Source organism: Hypanus sabinus, chromosome 3 (assembly GCF_030144855.1).
Source record: "Hypanus sabinus isolate sHypSab1 chromosome 3, sHypSab1.hap1, whole genome shotgun sequence".
NCBI classification, from domain to species: Eukaryota; Metazoa; Chordata; class Chondrichthyes; order Myliobatiformes; family Dasyatidae; genus Hypanus; species Hypanus sabinus.
In genome coordinates, this window is record NC_082708.1 from 28,878,480 (window position 1) to 28,899,531 (window position 21,052).

The window sequence follows — 21,052 nt, forward strand, 5'->3', positions numbered from 1 at the left end:
TGAATCTATTCCTTGGTCTGCCTTGTATTCTCCTCCAACCACAGAGCTCAGAGCAGAGCGGCTGTCAGGGGAGTCTAAAATCAGATATGTGACTGCTCCAGCCTTTTTAATGTAGCTGACGGAGAATAAATGGGGCCTTAGTTCTAGAGCTGTTAGTCTGGAAGAGGACACTGATGTTGCTTGCCTTTTCTTTTCGTGGTTGGAGGATTGGGTTTACATGCAAACAATGAATAGCATTGATGTAAACTATCATATTAGTAATGTTCCTTTTTTATTTTCTGCTCATTCTCTAACTTGTGTATCCATGCTAGCCAATGTGGTGATATCTACTGGTCTACGTCTAGGTAAATCAGCTCCAACTTTTGTAGTTTACATTTAACTAATTAAATTTCAAATGTGGTACATTGACTGAGAAGGCATCTTTAATCTAAAACAGATTTCTTTATTGCATGATACCTCCAAAAATCCAGTCTTACCTGGATGACATCGTTACTGGTGAGGATGAAAAAAATCTCAATACAGCGTTAAATAGATTTGAAGATTATGAAGAGTGTGAAACAACGAGCGTGATTTCTTTACACCAAGCATCACATACTGTGGTCATACCATCGACGCACACGGTTTATGTGAGTTTGCTGAGAAAACTTGAGCAGTGCTGGATGCCCAAGGCCCCAGGGCATGCCACATTTGCAGTCCTTTTTAATATTTGTCAATTCCTGTAATAGGTTTCTGCTAAACCTGGCTACTGTGCTCCATCCCTTGAACTCATTACTGCAGATCACGAAGCAATGTGAGGTGGCTGTCCAAAATGTAAAGGAAATGGTGACAACAGACACTGTACTCACATATTATGATTTTGAATTGGATGATCTTTATTGTCATTATACATAGGTACAATGAAACTCTGTTTAGGTTCCTCTCAGGCAGTTAAATAAAGCGGTAGATAAAAACAAGATAGTACTAGAAAAACAGTATTAAACAGATAAGTGGCATAAAATAAGTTACAGCAGCACCAGAATATCACAGTAATGCCCAAAGTGCCGTTAGTGCAAGTATTTGAGTCCTTGTGTGTGCTCACAGTTTCAGTCATTGTTCCGTGGGAGTGGTGTGATGGAGGCCGCAGCTCTGGGGTAGAAGCTGTTCCTCAGTCTATTTGTTCTGGCTTTTAGTGTCTTGAACCTTTTGCTGGACGGCAGCGGGTCAAACAGGGAGTAGCCGGGGTTAGTAGTGTCTCTGGTTATACTGATTGCTTTCCTCCTGAGTCGGCTGGAATAGATGGTGTCCAGTCCTGGGACCTCCATTCACTTTGTCCAGTGAAGCCTGTCTGTAATGCTAAAGTGATGGAGGAACTTCGTACCGGTCATCTAGTCGTGTTCGAAACGGAAGCATTGGCTTGAAGCTCTGTCTGGTGGCCAGGGATAGATCAGCAGATCGAGCAGCTTGCCGTGCACTGTTCAGGATGCAAACTCATCCAGAAAATGGCAAGTGCAACACAATACACAACCAACAACTCACTTGCTATGCTGTTCCTGGGTCACCCCTTGCTCTCACACGTGGATCTCCTCAAACCCAGTCTCAGGAGGAGTATGCAGGACCAATAGCTGAGTCAAATTAAGGGCTTCTCAAACAAGGAGGTGCGATGTTTCATTATGGGACAAGCAGTCCTAGCGAGGGACCAGAGAGCTGAAAATAAATGGGTAGTTGAAATGATTAAAGACAGAACTGGATCATTCTCCTGCAGAGAGGAGATTGCATCTCATCTGGAGACATCACCAGTTGAGGAGAGCAGAGTCAATTGTTAGAGAAAGGTTTCCAGAGCTGTCAGAACCACTTCCTGCAGTCCCAGAGTCACCTCCTACAACCAAGACAGTGGAAACCCCAGAACCTGAGATTATTTCACAAGTTTCACCTGCCAAACAGAGTGACTACCCCCCTCCACCCCCAGAGTCAGGGAAGACATTATCTCACAAGATTAAGAAATCCTCTACAACGATGAAATCTTTAGGCCTGAATGGGACAACTTAAAATTTACAATGCTCTGGTTATCTATATAGCAGATGTATTGCATAGTATACTGAATATATGTGAGTGTGTATATGTGTGTGTGTGTGTATATATACACACACACACACCCACATGAAGATAGATATAACTACAGAAAAATAAATTATAGATTTGAGTTGAGATGCACTTTATAGTGAGTTGGAGTTTATAGCTAAGCAGGGAGGAATGTACTTCATATTTCAGTAATATTTGAGCAATATTGTAAATATATCGTTTAATCTTTGTTCACATAATTCATTATGGTTTATATGTAGGAAGTAGGTGAATGGCATTCATTATTACGCCACCATGTCATACCTGCATCCCTCGCTACAGTAAAACTAGACACATTTTCCTAGCTTGTGTCGTAGAGTGATAGAAAAATACAACACAGAACCTGGCCCTTTGGCCCATCCAGTCCATGCTGAAACATTTAAACTGCCTACTCCCATCAACCTGCACTGGGACCATAGCCCTCCGTACCCCCTACCATCCATGTACCTACCCAAACTTCTCTTAAACATTGAAATCAAGCTTGCATGCACCACTTGTGCTGGCAGCTCGTTCCATACTCTCATGACTCTCTGAGTGAAGAAGATTCCCCTCATGTTCCCCTTAAACTTTTCCCTTTTCACTCTTAACCCATGACCTCTGGTTGTAGTCCCACCCAACCTCAGTGGAAAAAGCTTGCTTGCATTTACCCTATCTATACCCCTCATAATTTTGGATACTTCTATCAAACTTCCTCTCAATCTTCTACATTCCAAGGAATAAAGTCCTAACCAATTCAATCTTTCCATATATCTCAGGTCCTCCAGACTCAGCAACATCCTTGTAAATTTTCTCTGCACTCTTTCAATGTTATTTACTTCTTCCCTACAGGTAGGTGACTAAAACTGCACATAGTACTTCAAGTTAGGCCTCACCAATGTCTTTTTTTTTCCCTTCTCAATCTTTTTATTATTCATAATAATATGGACAAAATACAAATGATATATTAATAAAGAAATTACAAACATACACATTCCATTACAGATGAAAAAAGACATAAACAATGGTTACAGTATAAATGGGTTTACCAAGACATGAACCATACAGTATATGTATGAACACGATAAGTCTAGACCAATGTCTTGTACTTCAACATAACATCCCATCTCCTGTACTCAATACTTTGATTTATGAAGACTAATGTACCAGAAGCTTTCTTTACAATCCTATCTACCTGTGGCACCACTTTCAGTGACTTAAGGACCTTTGTTCTACCACACTCCTCAATACCTTACTGCCCACTGTGTAAGACCTACCCTGGTTGGTCCCACCAAAGTGTAGCAGCTCTCATTTGTCTGCATTAAATTCTACCTGCCGTTTTTCAGCCCATTTTTCAAGCTGGTTCAGATCCTGCTGCAAGCCATGATAGTCTTCCTCACTGTCCACTACCTATCTTGGTGTCACCTGCAAATTTGCTGATCCAGTTAAGCACATTATCATCCAGACTGTTGAAGTAGATGACAAATAACAATGGACTGAACCACAAATGCAAAATGTTGGAAAAAAATGTCAGCTGTTTACTCTTTTCCATAGATGCTGGCTGGCCTGCTGAGTTCCTCCAGCACTTGTGTGAGTTGCTCGGATTTCCAGCATCCGCAGATTTTCTCTTGCATGTGATTGGACACAGCACCAATCCCTGCGGCACTCCACTAGTCACAGGCCTCCAGTCAGACAGGCAACTATCAACTACCGATCTCCCACAAAGCCAATGTCTAATCCAATTAACTTACTATGTTTTCCTTTCATTTTTTTTTGGAGTTACAAAGCATAACAGCTAGGTTTTGAGAACCTGAGTTATAGGGAAAGATTGAATAGATTAGGACTTTATTTCCTACAGCATTGGAGAATAAGGAGCGATTTGATAGAGCTATACAAAATTATGAGGGTTATAGACAGGGTAAATGCAAGCAGGCCTTTTCCACTCAGGTTGGGTGAGACTAGAACTAGAGGTCATGGGTTAAGAGTGGAAGTTGACATACTTAAGGGGAACATGGGGGATCTTCTTCACAGAGTGTGGAACGAACTGCCAGTGTAAGTGGTGGATGCAGGTTTGATTTAAACATTTAAGAGAAATTTGAATAGATACATGGATGGGAGGGGTATGGAGGGCTATGATCAAGGTGCAAGGATGGGCTAGGCTGAAAAATAGTTTGGCAATGGACTAAGTGGGCCAATGGGCTCTATTAATAAAATAGACATCCTCCACACCATACTGTTGCAGCCTCCTTCTGAATTTCTTGCAGATATTATTGCAAAATTTACTTAATAAATGCCTCATGTTTGCTCTGAAAATAAATTGTTTTTGAAATGGTGAGAATTACATTACTCTTCTCAGTGTATTTCAGCAGGTAGACAGAATCTCTGCAATCACTTATAAAGTTATTAATACATAATAAAATATACTCTGAGCACATTAAGTCCATGTGCCCAGTGCTTTATAGAAAAATCAGAAGGCTTCATTTTCCACAGAATTGAGAAACTGGTCACATTTGGATGTCACTAATCATTCTTCGTAATTTTCTTTTTGAAAGCCTGCTACTAAGTACAGTTGATTTGTCAAGCAAAAAATCATTTTCAGAGTATTCCTGCAGTATATTTATCTGAACAGTTCAGACATAAATCTTTTGTGTTGTCCAACAAATGGAAAAGACTAAGGGACTGGCACTATCTACTCATCCAGCATGCAAAGCAGTTATTGTGAATATTCATTGACTGAATCTACCCAAACAGCATCAGGTAAGTCTTTAAAGTACCAATTTTTGTTTTCAGGGTAATATTCACCTTTGATCATCTCTGTCAGTTGGCTTTTAATTTTGTTCTCAGAACCAGGATTGTCAACAACTGCATATATTCCAACACTCCCGTCTTCAAAACCAACTAAAATATTTAAATCATGTTCACAGACAAGAATACTGGAGGGAATTTTACACAAATGGCAGGATCCAATATTTTTTCCATCTGTTGTTCGAACAATGTTAAGTGTTGGACTGGAATGAAAGTCACAACTACAGGAGTCTCTGTAATCTATGTAAACAACATATTGACCATCTCTTGTTAATTGCTGATTAAAGATATCTCCCTCAGTACTAATAACACACATTTTTCCTTGTAGGATGTCCAAGACGTTGATACTCTTAGTGATAGCTGACATTATTGCAATGCTCCCACTATCAGAAACCTGAAAGTTATCCAGGGGTTTGGAGAACTTGATTGGGAGCTGGACCTGCTGGCAAAACGTTTCCTCTGCCACATTCCAGGTGTACATGCATCCAGAAGATGTAATGAGCAAAATGTAGTCTGGATAATCTTTCAGTGTTTGGAAGGCAACAATATTAGACTTGTCAACACATTCAAATCTCTTGACTATGCCACCTGACCACAAGCTGACAGCGAGGAGACAATACTGATGAAGACCTAAAACAAACGTGCTTTCTGGCATAATCGTTGCCTTCTTTAAGGGTACGTGAATATCACAGACAACGTGCCCATTGGACAAATTCCAGACCTTAGAAGTGGAGCCTTCACAGAGTGACACCACAGAGTGATCGTTTGGTGTCACCAACAGTTGCGTCACAATGCTGTATCTGATCCTGTGGAAGTTTTCACCAGTTTTCGTGTCCCAGACATAAAGGTCACCGCTGACATCTGCAGTTACCAGGGTGGCCCCTGTCCTTGTAAGAGCGCAGTGTTTAATGAGGTTGGCATGTGTAAAGGTAGCCTCAATTTGACAGAAAGTCAGGCTCCATTTGAGTATGACGCTGGTACCATCAGAGGTATAAAAATACTTCCCTTCTTTCGAAAGGAGAACTGATTGTATGGCCTTTTCTGCCTTCGCTAGAGCTGAGACTCTATTTATGCAATCGAAGTCCCAGGATAAGGCATATCCCTTTGAAGTGAATGATACCAAAGACTTCTGTGTAATGCACTTGGTTAATCTCAATGGTGTACCAAATCTGTTCTCAAGCATTAGAACACACTGTCCTGTCTCTCTCTTCCACACAAATAAGGCCTCGGAACCACTGATGACAGCTAAAATCCAATGGCAATCTAGTGACAATATGGCTTGGATAAAATGTTCATTTTTTGGAGGTTTGAACAAGTCTGACACATTCCAATTCAATGTGTCCCAGACTTCAATACAAGACATCTTGCACAATAAGAGGGAATGGGACAAAAATTCAACATTGAGAAGTTCATCTTCATTATCTGAACAAATAATACTCTCCTGAAGACTTGGCTCAGTCAGGTTCTCTGTGTCCCAAACAAATTTATTTCCAATCTTGTCCACAACATAGGTTTCTTCATTGGAAGCACTCAGGAAAATGGAATATACAGGTGTGTCCTCGAGTTCAGAAGCAACTGTGGCTACCTGGCAACCAGTGTGAATGTTGAATATTGTAACTGTGCTCTTCAATTGTCCACACAGTGCATAGGTTCCATCACTAGAAAAGGAAATACACTGAACATTATGTTGGCAGTTCAGCTGCCTGATTGTGTGATGAGAGTTAAGATTAAAGAGCCTCACTACTACGCTACTGTCAAACCAGACCACCACGTTTGTATTGCATAAGGCAAAGCCGCTGACTGGCTGAAGAACTTTTGCTATGCCACCGTCAACTGCTCTTCTCACTTCAGCTTCGTAGAGCAGGGTTAGCTGGGAAAAATCGTAGACTAACATCGTGCTACGTTCAGTCGCTAGTACAAGGAACTGGTCGCCATGGGATACTCTAGCTCCTGAAACCTTAACGCCATTAGTGCTTATTCGTTCCTGAGCTGTTTGGAAATCTGGGTTCCAAGTGTATACAGAGCCGCTTTCCAGAGTTACAAGAACTGCAGATTGTGACTGGATTTCTATGATATCAGTTGCTGCAGAGAAGTCGGAGGTACACAGAGAGGTGTGCACTCTTGGCACAGTAATTACTGGACTGTGTAGCACAGCAATGGCATTGTGCTGAAACCCTTCTTTATAAGCTTGCATTAGAAAACTGAACAGTTGTGGGAAGCATCCTGCAAATGGTAGAACCCTCACCTGAACAACCATTGGAAGTTGTTCAGGGGATTTCTGCAGCAGACAAAATGCACTCTTTAGAACTGTTGCCAAGAATCTGACACCCCTTCGGTTTAACGTCTGAATATTCTCTTCCAGCTCAGTTATCAGTTGAACCAAATGGCCAGCTTTAATCATCGCCAGATGGGATGCGAATGAAGTTAGCACATTAAAATATAATTCTTGCAGCTTTCCAATCCTCCTCAAATGATAAGGCAGCTCTTCAACTTTTCTAAGATTTGCAAAGACTGGACAATGGTCTTCTAAAGGAGTCTGGAAATGAAAAAGCCAAGGCTGTGAAGGCTGCTGCCTGTCAACGTACTTTTCCGTCAAAGGCTTGTGCTCTGAAGTCCCCCGATGCACCTGTTGATACTTTATTGGGCTCTGTTGCAACAGAGAGACAGAAAATGGCTTTGCTCTTCCATTGGACCATCGACCATAAAAATATTCCACCATAACACTGTGCATCTGTTGTACGGTGTCCCAGTTCTGGAGGTAGCACCTCTTAATGACCAGTGGAAAATGTCTGTTTGCCCAGAAGAGCATCTTTACTCCGTTGTGTGGCCTTTCCACTAAAAATCCTCTCAAATCCTCTCGTAATCTTGCTAATGTATAATATGGTACCTTCAGTGAGACTGGCAAAGCATCTTGAGGCCAAAAGTCTCTTATCACGTGGTTGTCAAGTGACAAAATATCCAGCAGTTCAACCTCACTAAGTCCTGAATTTGCAAGTGTTACATAACCCAGAACTCTGGAAACCAAGCCTTCCCCATGCTTCCTTTCAAGCCTTTTAAGCAGTCGATCAATATTGTCGTGAACAGTTCTTCCTAAAGTCTGGTCATTAACATCATCATGAGACGTCCAACATAGCACTTCATTATAAAGCAACTTAACATAAAGTGGAAGAGAACACTGGTCCAGTGCTGCATTCACGTAAATCTGCTGCCCAGATGTAATCCTTCTGCTGGAGGAAAGCAGAGTTCGTGTGAGAACTTTGTTGCATTCCTTTCTTTCCCTCGGCTTTAGTTCAAGAAAGTACGCTGCATTTGGGTGCAGCAATGTGCCTTCTCGTGTCATTTCATATGTCTTATTAGTGATGGAAACAATTAACCTGGTAAAGGGTGGCAGAAGATTTGGAAGCCACCATAAGGTTCTGGCATTATCAGCCTCTGAGACCTGATCAACACCATCGATCATTATTATCAAGGGATACAGTTCAGATGACAACTCTAAAAGGTTCACAAAACAGTTCACTAGTTCTTCAGAGCTGTCAGAATATTCTGGCACAGGCTTGTGGTAGCTCACAGCGATCTGGTGACAGATTCCAATCAGGGCATTCCAGAAGGAGGTTCTGAGGCCTGTCGAGAGGAAGCGGCCAACTATCACCGGATCGCATTTATTCAGCCATGAACGTATCTGAAAAGGAAACATGAAAGAAATTATGTTGTCATTATATTTACATTTATTATTTCTCAAGCTGCATATTGGTAGCCCCATGTTGTTGGTTATTTGCAGAGAAATGGAACAAATAAATAGTTGTGTAAAATATTGAAATATCTTTAGTAACCTGAGAGAAATACAGAATAAACCAAAATAAGGCAAAGGGAGGGACAAGTGATACATGAAGATACTAAACACCACAGAGGAGACGGTACAGATTAATAACCAAACAGAAGGGATTAAAGACAAAGGGTTTAGGGAACTCCTTTAGAACTATAAAGCTGTAAAAATAATTTGCAGGGTTAAGGGGTTAATCAGAGGTTGATAAATTCTTGATTGGTCAAGGCATGAAGGGTCGAGGGGAGAAGCAGGAGATTGACAATAGACAATAGGTGCAGAAGTAGACCATTCAGCCCCTCGAGTCTGCACCGCCATTCTGAGATCATGGCTGATCATTCACTATCAATACCCAGTCCCTGCCTTGTCCCCATATCCCTTGATTCCCCTATCTGGGGCTGAGAGGAAAATTAGATCAGCCATTACGATATGGCAGAGCAGACTTGATGGGCTAAATGGCCTAATTCTGCTCCTATATATTATGGTCTAATATAGAAATTCAATCAACATTGAGGATTTCGATGAAAAATGGATTAAGAAAGTAAGAGTTGAAGGATTATGGGAAGGGCAAATGAACTGGTTTGAGAATGGAAGGGAATGCTAAGGACTTGTTTCAATCTGTATATTCTGAGTATTATTTTAACCTCTTCTGTGCCAGCAGAATAAAATCACAGCATTCCTGTGACTAATAACTAACATCACTCTTTTCATTAGATGTCTGTACACAATTGTATTCAAGGGTACTTATTTGCAGATGGCTTCTAGTCTGATTTTGTACAAACAGATATTCTTGGTTTGGATATTGCTGGAGCAGGATATTTCACATGGTAGCTTTTCCTCAGAGTTCTTCAGATTTCAGATTTCAGTGGTTGGCATGGTGTTGGAGTCCATTATTCAGGATGATGTTTCAGAGTACTTAAAGGCACATGATGAAATGGACCAAATCAGCATGGTTTCCTTCAGGAAAAATCCTCCCCTGCAAACCTGGTGGAATTCTTTGAGGAAATAACAGGCAGGATAGGGAGGAGAGAGTCAGTGGATGTTATTTACTTGGATTTTCAGAAGGTGCCGCATATGAGGCTATTAAGCAAAATAAAAGCTCATAGTATTACAAAAAAAGATACTAGCATGGATAGAAGATTGGCTGACTGACAGGAGACAATGAGTGGGAATAAAGGGGGCCTTTTTTGATTGACTGTATGTGATTAGTGGTGTTCCACAAAGAGACACTCTTGTGCCTCTGCCACATTTCATGTTATATGTTAATGATCCAGCTGACATTGATGACTTTGTGGCCAGGTTTGCAGAAATTACTAAGCTAAGTAGAGAGGCTGGTAGTGGGTAGAAGCAGGGAGCCTGCAGAAGGACTTGGGCAGATTAGGAGAACGGGCAAAGAAGTGGCAGATGGAATACAGTGTATGAAAGTATATGATCATATACTTTGGAAGAAGGAATAAAGGCATAGACTATTTTCTAAATGGGGAGCAAATTCAGAAATTGGAGGTGCAATAGGAATCAGAAGTCCTAGTGCAGGATTCCCTTAATGTTATCTTGCTGATTGAGTTGACAGTCAGGAAGGCAAATGCAATATTAATATTTATTTTGAGTGGCCTGGAATATAAAAGCAAGGATGCAATGCTAAGGTTTTATAAGGCATTGGTCAGGACACATCTGGAGTATTGTGAGCAGTTTTGGGCTCCATATCTAAGAAAGGGTGTGCTAGCATTGGAGAGGGTCCAGAGGATGATCACAGGAATGAAACAGTGATGAATATTTGATGGCTGTGGTCATGTACTTGCTGGGTTTTAGAATTAAGGGGAGCACCTTATTGGAAGTTGCCAAATATTAAATGAACTGTATAGACTGGATGTGGAGAAGATTGTTCCTAATAGTGGGAGAATCTAGGACCAGATTGCACACACTGAGAATAGAAGTTCATCCCTCTAGAACAAAGATGAGGAGAAGCTTCTTTAGCAAGAGGGTAGTGAATCCATGGAATTCATTGCCATGGAGGCCAAGTTATTGGGTATATTAAAAGCATAAGTTGATAAGTAGATTAATAAGGGCGTCAAAAGTTATGGGAAGAAGGCAGGAGAAAGGGGTTGAGGGGAATAATAGATCCGTCATGATCGAATGGTGGAGCAGACTTGATGAGCTGAATTCTGCTATATTCTATGGTCTTATTTTAATTCTTTGTAGTGTTCTCATTCTAGAACGGCCCCTATCAACCTATCACCCAGCTGATCTCTACCACAGCATCCCTTACCTCACCCTATCACAGACACTGCTCCCCCTGCAGCTCTCAACAACCAATGGCCTTTCTCCCTTCCCTGGTTCTGTGAAGGGCCTTTGAAGAGAAACATTCAATCTCTTTCCACAAAAGCTGCCGGACTAGCAGAGTGTTACCACCATTGTTTTCTAGCTTATGTTTTCCTTCAGATCAGAATTATTCTCTGCCACTGGAAGGAAGGCTAATAAGGCATCCAAACCTTTAGTAAATATTTTACCATTAAGAAGTAAGGATTCAAAAATGAGAAGATTAATCATTGAGAAGGAAGAGGAGCAATGGGGAGAGAATTAGAGTATTCTTTTTTGAAAGAGAGACAGGATTGGAACAAAACTCTCACGTGATACTTATACAGCATCAAAGTTCAAAGTAAATTGATGAACAAAGTAATCATATACTACCTTGAGATTCATTTTCATGAAATGAATGGGAAGTGGAATAGAGAGAGCAAAGGAAAGAAATGACTGAGAGGAAGAAAAAAGACCAAAAGGAAAAGGCTGAAGCAAGTTAAATTGGATATCTTAAAATCATTTACATTTGAAGGAATGAGTCGGCAGATTTGAGATTGTTCCACTTCCACTGAGAAGGTTGATTGGCAGTGTATTCTTGTTAAAGGAGTGCACACACTTCAAGTGCAACACTTGACTGACTGCCTGTGGTGAGGTAATGGGCAATTACTGTGAAAAGCCAGCAACTTCATGTGAAGCACAAACAAGAGAAAATCTGCAGATGCTGGAAATCCGAGCAATACACACACACATTTAAGAAGTGTCTAGGTCAGTACTTGAATCACGCAGGCTATAGACAAAGCGCTGGAAGATGGGGTTAATACGTCTGGGTCCTCACTGGTCAGTGTGGATGTGGTGGGCCAAATTAGCTTCTGTGCTAATGATTCTGTGACTCGTTAGTTATGGCTACTGGAGGAGGCTGTAGTGAAAACAGAAAATGGTGAAGATATCCAGCAGGTTAGGCAGCAACTGTGAAGAGCTGAACAAAATTACATTTCATTTCCATTAAAATTGGGAGGTATGTTTTGGGACAACTGTACTTTTTTCCATAGATACTGCCTGACTTGCTGAGTTCCTCTAGTATTTTGTGTGCGCAACTTCATATGAAACACAGTCTATACAAAGCAAAGTGTGAAGGGCTATAAATTGTCTGGATTTCATCGCATAGCATTTCTGACTGATTTGCACTTTAATAAAGGCGTCCTTAATTAATTCTCTTAACAGCAAAGGCTTGTCTGTCATTACACAAACATCTCAGCAAATAAAGACGAGCTCCATTCAAGATCTGAATGGTATTCATCTGGGAAATATATCAAGCACCAGAACGGGGAAAAGTAAAAGCCCCTTCACAATCCCTCTTTTCACAGACCTCTTGTTTTGTCCTCTTCTCCGATCTCTTCCCCCCCCCCCCAAACTTTAAAGTTGTTTACCTCCCAATTTTAATGGAAATGAAATGTACTTTTGTTCAGCTCTTCACAGTTGCTGCCTAACCTGCTGGATATCTTCACCATTTTCTGTTTTCGCTACAGCCTCCTCCAGTAGCCATAACTAATGAGTCACAGAATCATTAGCACAGAAGCTAATTTGGCCCACCACATCCACACTGACCAGTGAGGACCCAGACGTATTAACCCCATCTTCCAGCGCTTTTGTCTATAGCCTGCGTGATTCAAGTACTGACCTAGACACTTCTTAAATGCTGTCAGTAAACCTGCTTCCATCAGTGCATTCCAGGTATTCATCACTCTCTGGATGAAAAATGTTCCCCTGAGACCGCCTATAAATCTCTCCCTCTCTACTGCCCGTTACCCTGCTGGCATTTAGGGCAGCAGTGAAGGCCTTCCTTCTCTGGTGCTCTTTCCTCTTTTGTCAGCAGCTTGATTTTCACTTCCTTCATTCGTACAAGTCCCGGGTGGAGACTCGGGAATACCGTCGCACTCAGATGTAGAAAGATTCTTCATTGCAGCTTCTGTAACAATTTTGCTTTACCAGTCAAGGTTGTTAGCCCTTAACTGGGCCCTCGAACCTGCAGGACCAGTGGATTACTCAGTCTGTCCTCTGCCCTTTGACCTGTTTGACATGGGTGACTCTACCAAGACCCAAAGCACTGACACCAGTCAACATAGCTCTCCCGATCACCGAGGCACGCAAGCCTCCAAACCCTTCAACAAAGTTGTGGTCCTTTTGGAGGAAATCACTCACCCTTTATCCTAAATCCATATCCTTTAGGTGGATCTACCTCTGACGTGGGGAAAAGTTTCCCGCAGTCTACACTTCAACCACCTCCTCTCCCAACTTCCTTCTCTTCAGGTAAAACACACCTAGGCTCTCCAATCTGTTCTCTAAATTGAAACGTTCCTTCCCAGGCAACATCTTTGTGCACTTTATTAAAGGAAAAATTAAAACTCAGTACCTGTTTGGCACAAGTTGCCAAGAGAACTGTCTTTCCAGTGCAAGGCCCCCCCACAATGATAAAGGGGGCGCTTGGTTGCTTCCCCACAATGTATTCTTTAATTTGGTCTCTTTCTTTCCATTCAAAGTCAGAAAGGGATGCATATAAATTGCACAAAGTCACATGCTTCATGTTTTCCACTTCCACACTCTCAAAGCTGTCCACAGGTTTTTGTGTGTTTTTGTTGCTGCTGTCAATAAGCTTAACAATATCAGTGTAGAACTGCTGGCAAAGTTCCTCGATGTATTCTTGTTTCATCTTCCCAGCGTGGTTGCCCAGCAAAGTTGAAGTGTAAACACGTAAATCTGAGACTGTGGCCAACAACGGGAGAATTTCATCACGCAGTCTGAGGAGTTTGGCGTGTGCCAACGCTTCCTGGGGCAGCTTCCCAGCGCGGCCTTGTGGTCCCTTCTGGTTTGCAAGGAGCTTCTTAAGGTGGTGAGTGAGGTGTGGAATTTTACAAACGTAGCAGATGCAGTTTCGGAGAATGCTGGGGGGCTGGTTTATCACACCATGCTGCAACTCAGCTTCAAGAGCTGTAGAGTAAAATAAAGATACTGAGATATTCATACTTTTAAACAGAACATTCAAAATAGGAACAAGTGTACATGATCCATGGTAATAGTAGATAATAGTCTTGGCTGACTTCTACCTTAGCACCACCACCAAGTCCTTGATTCTCTTCAAATCCAGACATCTGCTGGACATAATGACCCTGACTCCAAAGCTCTTCCAGTAGACTCACAATGCTCTGGATGAAGAAATTTATCTTCATTCCAGTCCTAGCTGAGCAACACCGCATTCTGAAACCGTAGACCCCAGGCCTAAACTCCTCAATCAGGGAAAACATCTTACCTGTCAAACCCTTTCAGAACTCTGTAAGTTCTGATGAGATCTCCAAAGGATACAGCAAGCTGTAGATCAGTTGTAGATATGAACAGAGAAATAGCAGATGGGGTTTAGTCCAAATAAATATTTCACATTTTGGAAGCCATTTTAGGAACCGCTTCTTCCCCTCCACCGTCAGATTTCTGAATGGATGATGTACACTACCTCACTATGTTTTTTCTTTTTTGCTCTCTTTTAGCATTATTTATTTAATTCTATATTTTGAGGCCCCTCCATTGGTCAGGTAGGATGCTTTCTGGCTGTTTGCAACAATTGCAAGATGTCCATATAAACCAATAGCAAGTCTTAAGACTGAAGTGGAAGATCTCAGTCAGTGCTGTGTTATTCTGAGTGAATCACTATTGATGGCTCAGAGTAGGAAGACAAAATTAGAAGATACAAAGATACAGTTAGCCTGTCAGCTAATTACAGAGTTTAGAGGTGACTCGAACGGCTAATTGGGAATCTGATCCAGTGAAGGTTCGAGCCAAGTTGAGACGAGGCGATAAGCCTACTGTGGAGGCTGGGACATGGGGATATCTGGCTGGGTGATGAATATGAGGGAGAGAGAGTAGAGTGGATCCCTCAGATTAATCCTTCTCCCTTGTGTGTCTAAAACAGTACGGGCCAGGCCAGTAATTATGCGTTCCCACACCTGCCCTGTGGGGCATTAATGTGCAGCTTCTTCCTCTCAGGAGTAGGGGAAGGAAGCTCGGGAACATGCAGGGTGGGGGCGTAATGACACCCTTGAGACAACAGAGCTCAAAGAATTCTCCACTAAGGAATTAACATCACATCATGAAGACCCTGGAGAGACTTGTTCTAGAGCAGCTCTGGCCTATGGTTAGGCCACACTTTGACCCCCTCCAGTTCGCCTATCAGCCCCGACTAGGAGTTGAGGATGCCATCGTCTACCTGCTGAACCGTGTCTACACCCACCTGGACAAGCCGGCGAGCACTGTGAGGGTCATGTTTTTTGACTTCTCCAGTGCGTTCAACACCATCTGCCCTGCTCTCCTGAGTGAGAAGCTGACAGTGATGCACATGGATGCTTCCCCGGTGTCATGGATTATTGATTACCTGACTGGCAGACCACAGTACGTGCGCTTGCAACACTGTGTGTCAGACAGAGTGGTCAGCAGCACTGGGGCTCCACAGGGGACTGTCCTGTCTCCCTTTCTCTTCACCATCTACACCTCGGACTTCAACTACTGCACAGAGTCTTGCCATCTTCAGAAGTTTTCTGATGACTCTGCCATAGTTGGATGCATCAGCAAGGGAGATGAGGCTGAGTACAGGGCTACAGTGGGAAATTTTGTCACATGGTGTGAGCAGAATCATCTGCAGCTTAATGTGAAAAAGACTAAGGAGCTGGTGGTGGAGCTGAGGAGGGCTAAGGCACCGGTGACCCCTTTTTCCATCCAAGGGGTCAGTGTGGACATGGTGGAGGATTACAAATACCTGGGGATATGAATGGACAATAAACTGGACTGGTCAAAGAACACTGAAGCTGTCTACAAGAAGGGTCAGAGCCGTCTCTATTTCCTGAGGAGGCTGAGGTCATTTAACATCTGCCAGACGATGCTGAGGATGTTCTACGAGGCTGTGGTGGCCAGTGCTATCATGTTTGCTGTTGTGTGCTGGGGCAGCAGGCTGAGGGTAGCAGACACCAACAGAATCAACAAACTCATTCGTAAGGCCAGTGATGTTGTGGGGGTGGAACTGGACTTTCTGACGGTGTCTGAAAAGAGGATGCTGTCCAAGTTCCAAGCCATCTTGGACAATGACTCCCATCCACTCCATAACGTACTGGTTAGGCACAGGAATATATTCAGTCAGAGACTCATTCCACCGAGATGCAACACTGAGCGTCATAGGAAGTCATTCCTGCCTGTGGCCATCAAACTTTACAGCTCCTCCCTCGGAGTGTCAGACACCCTGAGCCAATAGGCTGGTCCTGGACTTATTTCCACTGGGCATGATTAACTTATTATTACTTAATTATTTATGGTTTTATATTGCTATATTTCTTCACTATTCTTGGTTGGTGCAGCTGTAACGAAACCCAATTTCCCTCGGGATCAATAAAATTTGTCTGTCTGTCTAACTAGTTTAGGGGATGGTTACACACAAAAGGCTAAGGAGTCTTTGGCCATGTGGTTATTGAGAGTATGAGAGGAGGGGGGTACCAGATTGATCCTATCTAACAGAGAGATGGGTGCCTGTTGTCCCAACATGATGTGATCAATAACACCTTGAGGAGGCTGCCTGCTTCCTCTGAGCACAATGCAGCATCACTATGGTTCTGGGGAATGACATGAGTTACACTTCCTGAACGGAATGTAAAGCCCCAAGCGGAATGGAGCACAGAACAACACACAAGATGCTGCCTGGCCTGCTGAGTTCCTCCAGCATCTTGTGTGTGTTGCTTGGATTTCCAGCATCTGCAGATTCTCTCTCGTTCAGAATGGAGCATATTAGAGCAGGGTACTGAAGTCCTACGCCAGTGGGCTCTTAACACAGAAATAAACTGTGGTAGTGGGATCCCACCAGAGGATATTGCATTAACTTCTGGAATGGTGGGGCATGTGCTTACATCGGCAACATTTCCAATAAAAGGGGTGGTGCTGTCTTTAATAGCACCAGCTGCTGGCCATTCTGCAGGTACAGCAATTCAATTATTACAAGGTTTAGAGTATGTAGCTAAATACAAAAGTTAGATTAGCAGAGAATGGAGGATCCCACAAAGAAATAATTTTAGTGTTGCTTGAAGATGGGGTTCCTGAGGAGCAGGTAAACGGGGTTCTATGCCATGTGGAAATACCATCAGGAGGAGTAAAAAAGGAAGACTGTTAGGGAAAAGGATCATTCTTCAAACCCTCTGCAGATGAGGGTTCCTTTTGCTCACTGCCAGGTTCCTCCCATTCCAGTCAGGGTTCCCTGCAAAGGATATTGCCTAACGTTCACCAACAGTAGGAATCGGGTGGGGGGTGGGGGTGGTTAGTACATTCACACCTCATTGCTGTATGGAGAGGGCCATTCGACTTGCATCCCACTTCCCTGTAAATAGAGTGTGAATAATTTGAATGTGGTGAAACGTGAGGTGTGTAGCCACTTGCATCAGTTTGCATTTTTGTGTGAGAGAGAGGCCTTTTGGGCTACATCCGCACTAGACTGGAAAATTTTGAAAACGCTGGTTTCACGACAGAACAAAAGGCATCCACACCAAGCGTTTTTGAAAATACCTCCGTCCACATTAAAACGGGTATTTGGGCGAATCTCCTCCTACTGGGCATGTGCGGGACACATCTACAGAAAACAAGTGACATGCTTGGTGTCGAATCTCACAGTGAAAGTGCACGTTTGTGCAGTTACAGACTAGAAAGACTTAAAAGGAAATTGCCAAACGATGGACAGATGTTGGCTCTCGTGCAGGAGGGCTTAAAACTAAAAAAATATAAATACTGGAGCATACGGAGGCAACTGATAGGCAGTTCACGGACAGTATGACCCAGCTGATGATGAACATTGAGAAACTGTCTAACTCTGTTGCATTAATAAAGCACCTTGTTAAATGTATAAGACATGTCTGCGTCAGTGTTATCTTGTATTTCCATACAATGTCACATTTGGCTGTTACACATCTATTGTCATAGAAGTACTTGCATAAACAGGTAAACCACCTTCATACAAGCAAGGACAGAAAACAGGGCAAAGTGAGTATACTTATTCAGTAAGTTATGGGTCAAAGTATTAGGTGAGTACATTTCTAACTCTTCTGGCTTCAGTCTCGTTGCTGTCTGTTCTGAAATTGTTAGGTTGTGTGGGGGGGGGGGGTTGTGTTCAGTAAAACAATGAAATGCTGCCATCTGTTCTGGCACGTCATGACAGTGTTTCTCGAAATCTCCAGTTACCCCATCCACACTGCTCTTGCCCAAGTGGTGTTTTCAAATTTACACACTCTGGAGGGTGTTCTGGAAAAACTCCGTTTTCGGGGGAGGAAAACGCCGTATCAGTGTGGACGGAGGGTCAAAACGAAGAGGAAAAGCTTCGGTTACTGATTTATCTGGTCTAATGTGGACGTAGCCTAAGATACCCTGAAAACATGTTAGGACCCGCCCAGTTGTTCTGTGCTAAGTGCTGTTTCTATGTGAGAAATTAATAACTGTCTGTTTTAAGTTTCTGCAGTTCCATAGGAAGTTTTAAAGGAGTACAGCCTGGGCTTTGTGCTTTGTGCTTTGTGTTTAATCCATTACCTTCTTTCTTGTTTTTGCTCAGTCTGTTACTCTGTTTCTTGTTTTCTAAATCTAGTACATATTTATTGTTCAGGCAAATACTTTGTTTTCCCATATAATTGGTTCATGGATGACTCATTTCATAGTGGCCAAATGAAATCTCAGTTGGAATTCTGTCAACTTATTCCAGGTATGAGATGCCCACATTTCAGAGGGAATTGAGCATTTGGGCAGCAATTCTTGTAGAACATAAAAAACCTTCAGCACAATACAGGCCCTTTGGCCCACAAAGCTGTGCCAAACATATCCTTACTTTAGAAATTACCTAGGCTTACCCATAGCCCTCTATTTTTCTAAGCTCCACTTACCTATTCAGGTGTCTCTAAAAAGACCCTATTGTATCTGCCTCCACCACCCTTGCTGGCAGCCCATTCCACACACTGGCCATTCTCTGAATAAAAAACTTACCCCTGACATCTCCTCTGTACCTGCTTCCAAGCAGCTTAAAGCTATGCCCTTTCGTGCTAGCCATTTCAGCCCTGGGAAAAAGCCTCTGACTATCCACATGATCAATGCCTCTCATTATCTTGTACACCTCTATCAGGTCACCTCTCATCCTTTGTCACTCCAAGGAGAAAAGGCCGAGTTCACTCAACCTATTTTCATAAGGCATGCTCCCCAATCCAGGCAACGTCCTTGTAAATTTCCTCTGCACCCTTTCTATGGTTTCCACGTCTTTCCTGTAGTGAGGCGACCAGAACAGAGCACAGTACCAGGGTCCTATATAGCTGCAACATTACCTCTCGGCTCCTAAACTCAATCCCACGATTGATGAAGGCCAATGGACCTATTGTAGTTCTATTGTTTTTGTATTTCCTAAATGTCCAGCGACTAGTCAGGAGCAAATGCATTTGTATCTCCCTGCATTACAGAATGGCAAAGTGGTGGATACTATTTTGTGGTGGGAGATCCTATGAATCATTTCTGGGGATGGCGGTTGAATTTGGACTCTACACCAACGGGTCAGATCACTGTATTTGTACGAGGACTCCTCACTACATTACAGAAGGGATGCCACTGATATTGAACACTTTGACAAGGGAAAGACTGTGGGGGAAATTATCTGGCTTCCTGGTTTGGGGGAGCTGGGAGGGAGTAGTCTATTTCAGTTAACCTCTACCCAGAACAGCCTGAATGGACTTGATCCTTAATGGCCCTGGTGGAGCGAGTGCTTTAAGGGCCGGTATTTCCCTATGCACCATTTGTATAATTGGAAAGCCCTGATTCTTGAAGGGATTTCCCCAACTGACAGAGTGTTGGCGTAGGTGGTCTGTTGAGTACAGGCACAAGGTGCAAGGTGGATGACAACTGTGAGCGGGAACAGTGTCCTGGGGCGGCTGTGTCCATGCCAAATGGTGTTGTGAAGCTGGGCACTTGTTGGACGTTGAATGGCACTTACAGGATATGCGGTTCCTCGGCCTTCCCATGGTTCCCACAGGGTGGTGCGGTTGATATGTGGTGCTGCATGTATGCCACCCCGGTGCCCTGAATAAACACCTTGCCCATGCTGCTCGGTAACAGGGCTATTACAAAGAAAGGCTGTTTGAATGATAGCCTTTCTCAGCATGGTACGGCCAGAATGTCCCGGGAACTGGTGCCTTGGACTACCTGCTCACAAAGGAAGGTGGCACCTACTGTTATCGGTTAAGGATGCTGCACCTACATTTCTGATGGGTTGGTGAACATCCCTTACCTGGTTGATCACATCTCAGAGCCTGTGTATAAAACTAAGTGCAGGACCAGCTCATTGGCTGTTACACTCCAGGGTGGGGCCGCTGGCTTTTGGGGCACAGCGAGGCTGGTGAACAGTGTACTGGGAGGTGACTGTTAGGTTTACAGTTCTGGGACTTGTATCTGGTGTTCTGTGTATAACTTAGTTGTGAGTTCATGCGAGTCATCCTAGTCCGAGTGTTGAATCATCATGTTCACAACTTTTGAGGGATGGAGTGCCTTATTCTGATTGTCGAAAGTCAATTCTGTTGCCATTGGTCAGTTTAGAAGCTGCAGTTGCTTTTCCCATTGGATAGCTGCCTGGTGTCCAGTTTCAAATACCCTGGGGATATAAAACTGCACATGGGAGGGGCTTGCTCTCTTCCTTTGTTTAAGACATGACTATTGGGAGGGTATGCACTGTGTGCACATTTTGTTGAATGGACGTCTACTGAGTATTCGGCTTTGTAGTGTCTGTAACTTTGGGAACGTGAAATGTTGTCGGATTTTTACTGTCTGTAAATAAAGGGTTAATATACCTATTTGCATCACCTTTCTGTATCACTTGCCATTCCCATGAACCTGCTTGAACGTCACAAGTGGGCAGAGCTAAAGATGGCACCAGAGGTCTTTGCAAACTTTTCATCCATGAAACAGAACTAATTTCTTCTTTTCTCGTGCCTTTTTTCCCTTTTCAGAGCGGCTGGGGTTCTG

At 43.0% G+C, this 21,052-nt stretch overlaps 1 protein-coding gene across 2 annotated transcripts in view; it reads right to left on the reverse strand.

The window, feature by feature from the left end:
* Positions 1 to 848: 848 nt before the first annotated feature.
* The window catches only part of LOC132391137 (NACHT and WD repeat domain-containing protein 2-like), a 67,334-nt gene continuing 47,130 nt past the window's right edge, over positions 849 to 21,052 (reverse strand). Inside the window, exons 1-3 of one of the 2 annotated variants that reach the window (XM_059963954.1) lie at positions 20,891 to 21,037; positions 13,407 to 13,981; positions 849 to 8,557 (exon numbers count right to left, since the gene is read on the reverse strand). In XM_059963954.1, the coding sequence (XP_059819937.1) occupies positions 4,787 to 8,557; positions 13,407 to 13,981; positions 20,891 to 20,984 (4,440 nt within the window). In that variant the 5' untranslated portion in view covers positions 20,985 to 21,037 and the 3' untranslated portion in view covers positions 849 to 4,786. Of the gene's footprint in view, positions 8,558 to 13,406; positions 13,982 to 20,890; positions 21,038 to 21,052 lie in introns of those variants that run through there. The other variant, XM_059963953.1, reaches the window with a different exon arrangement.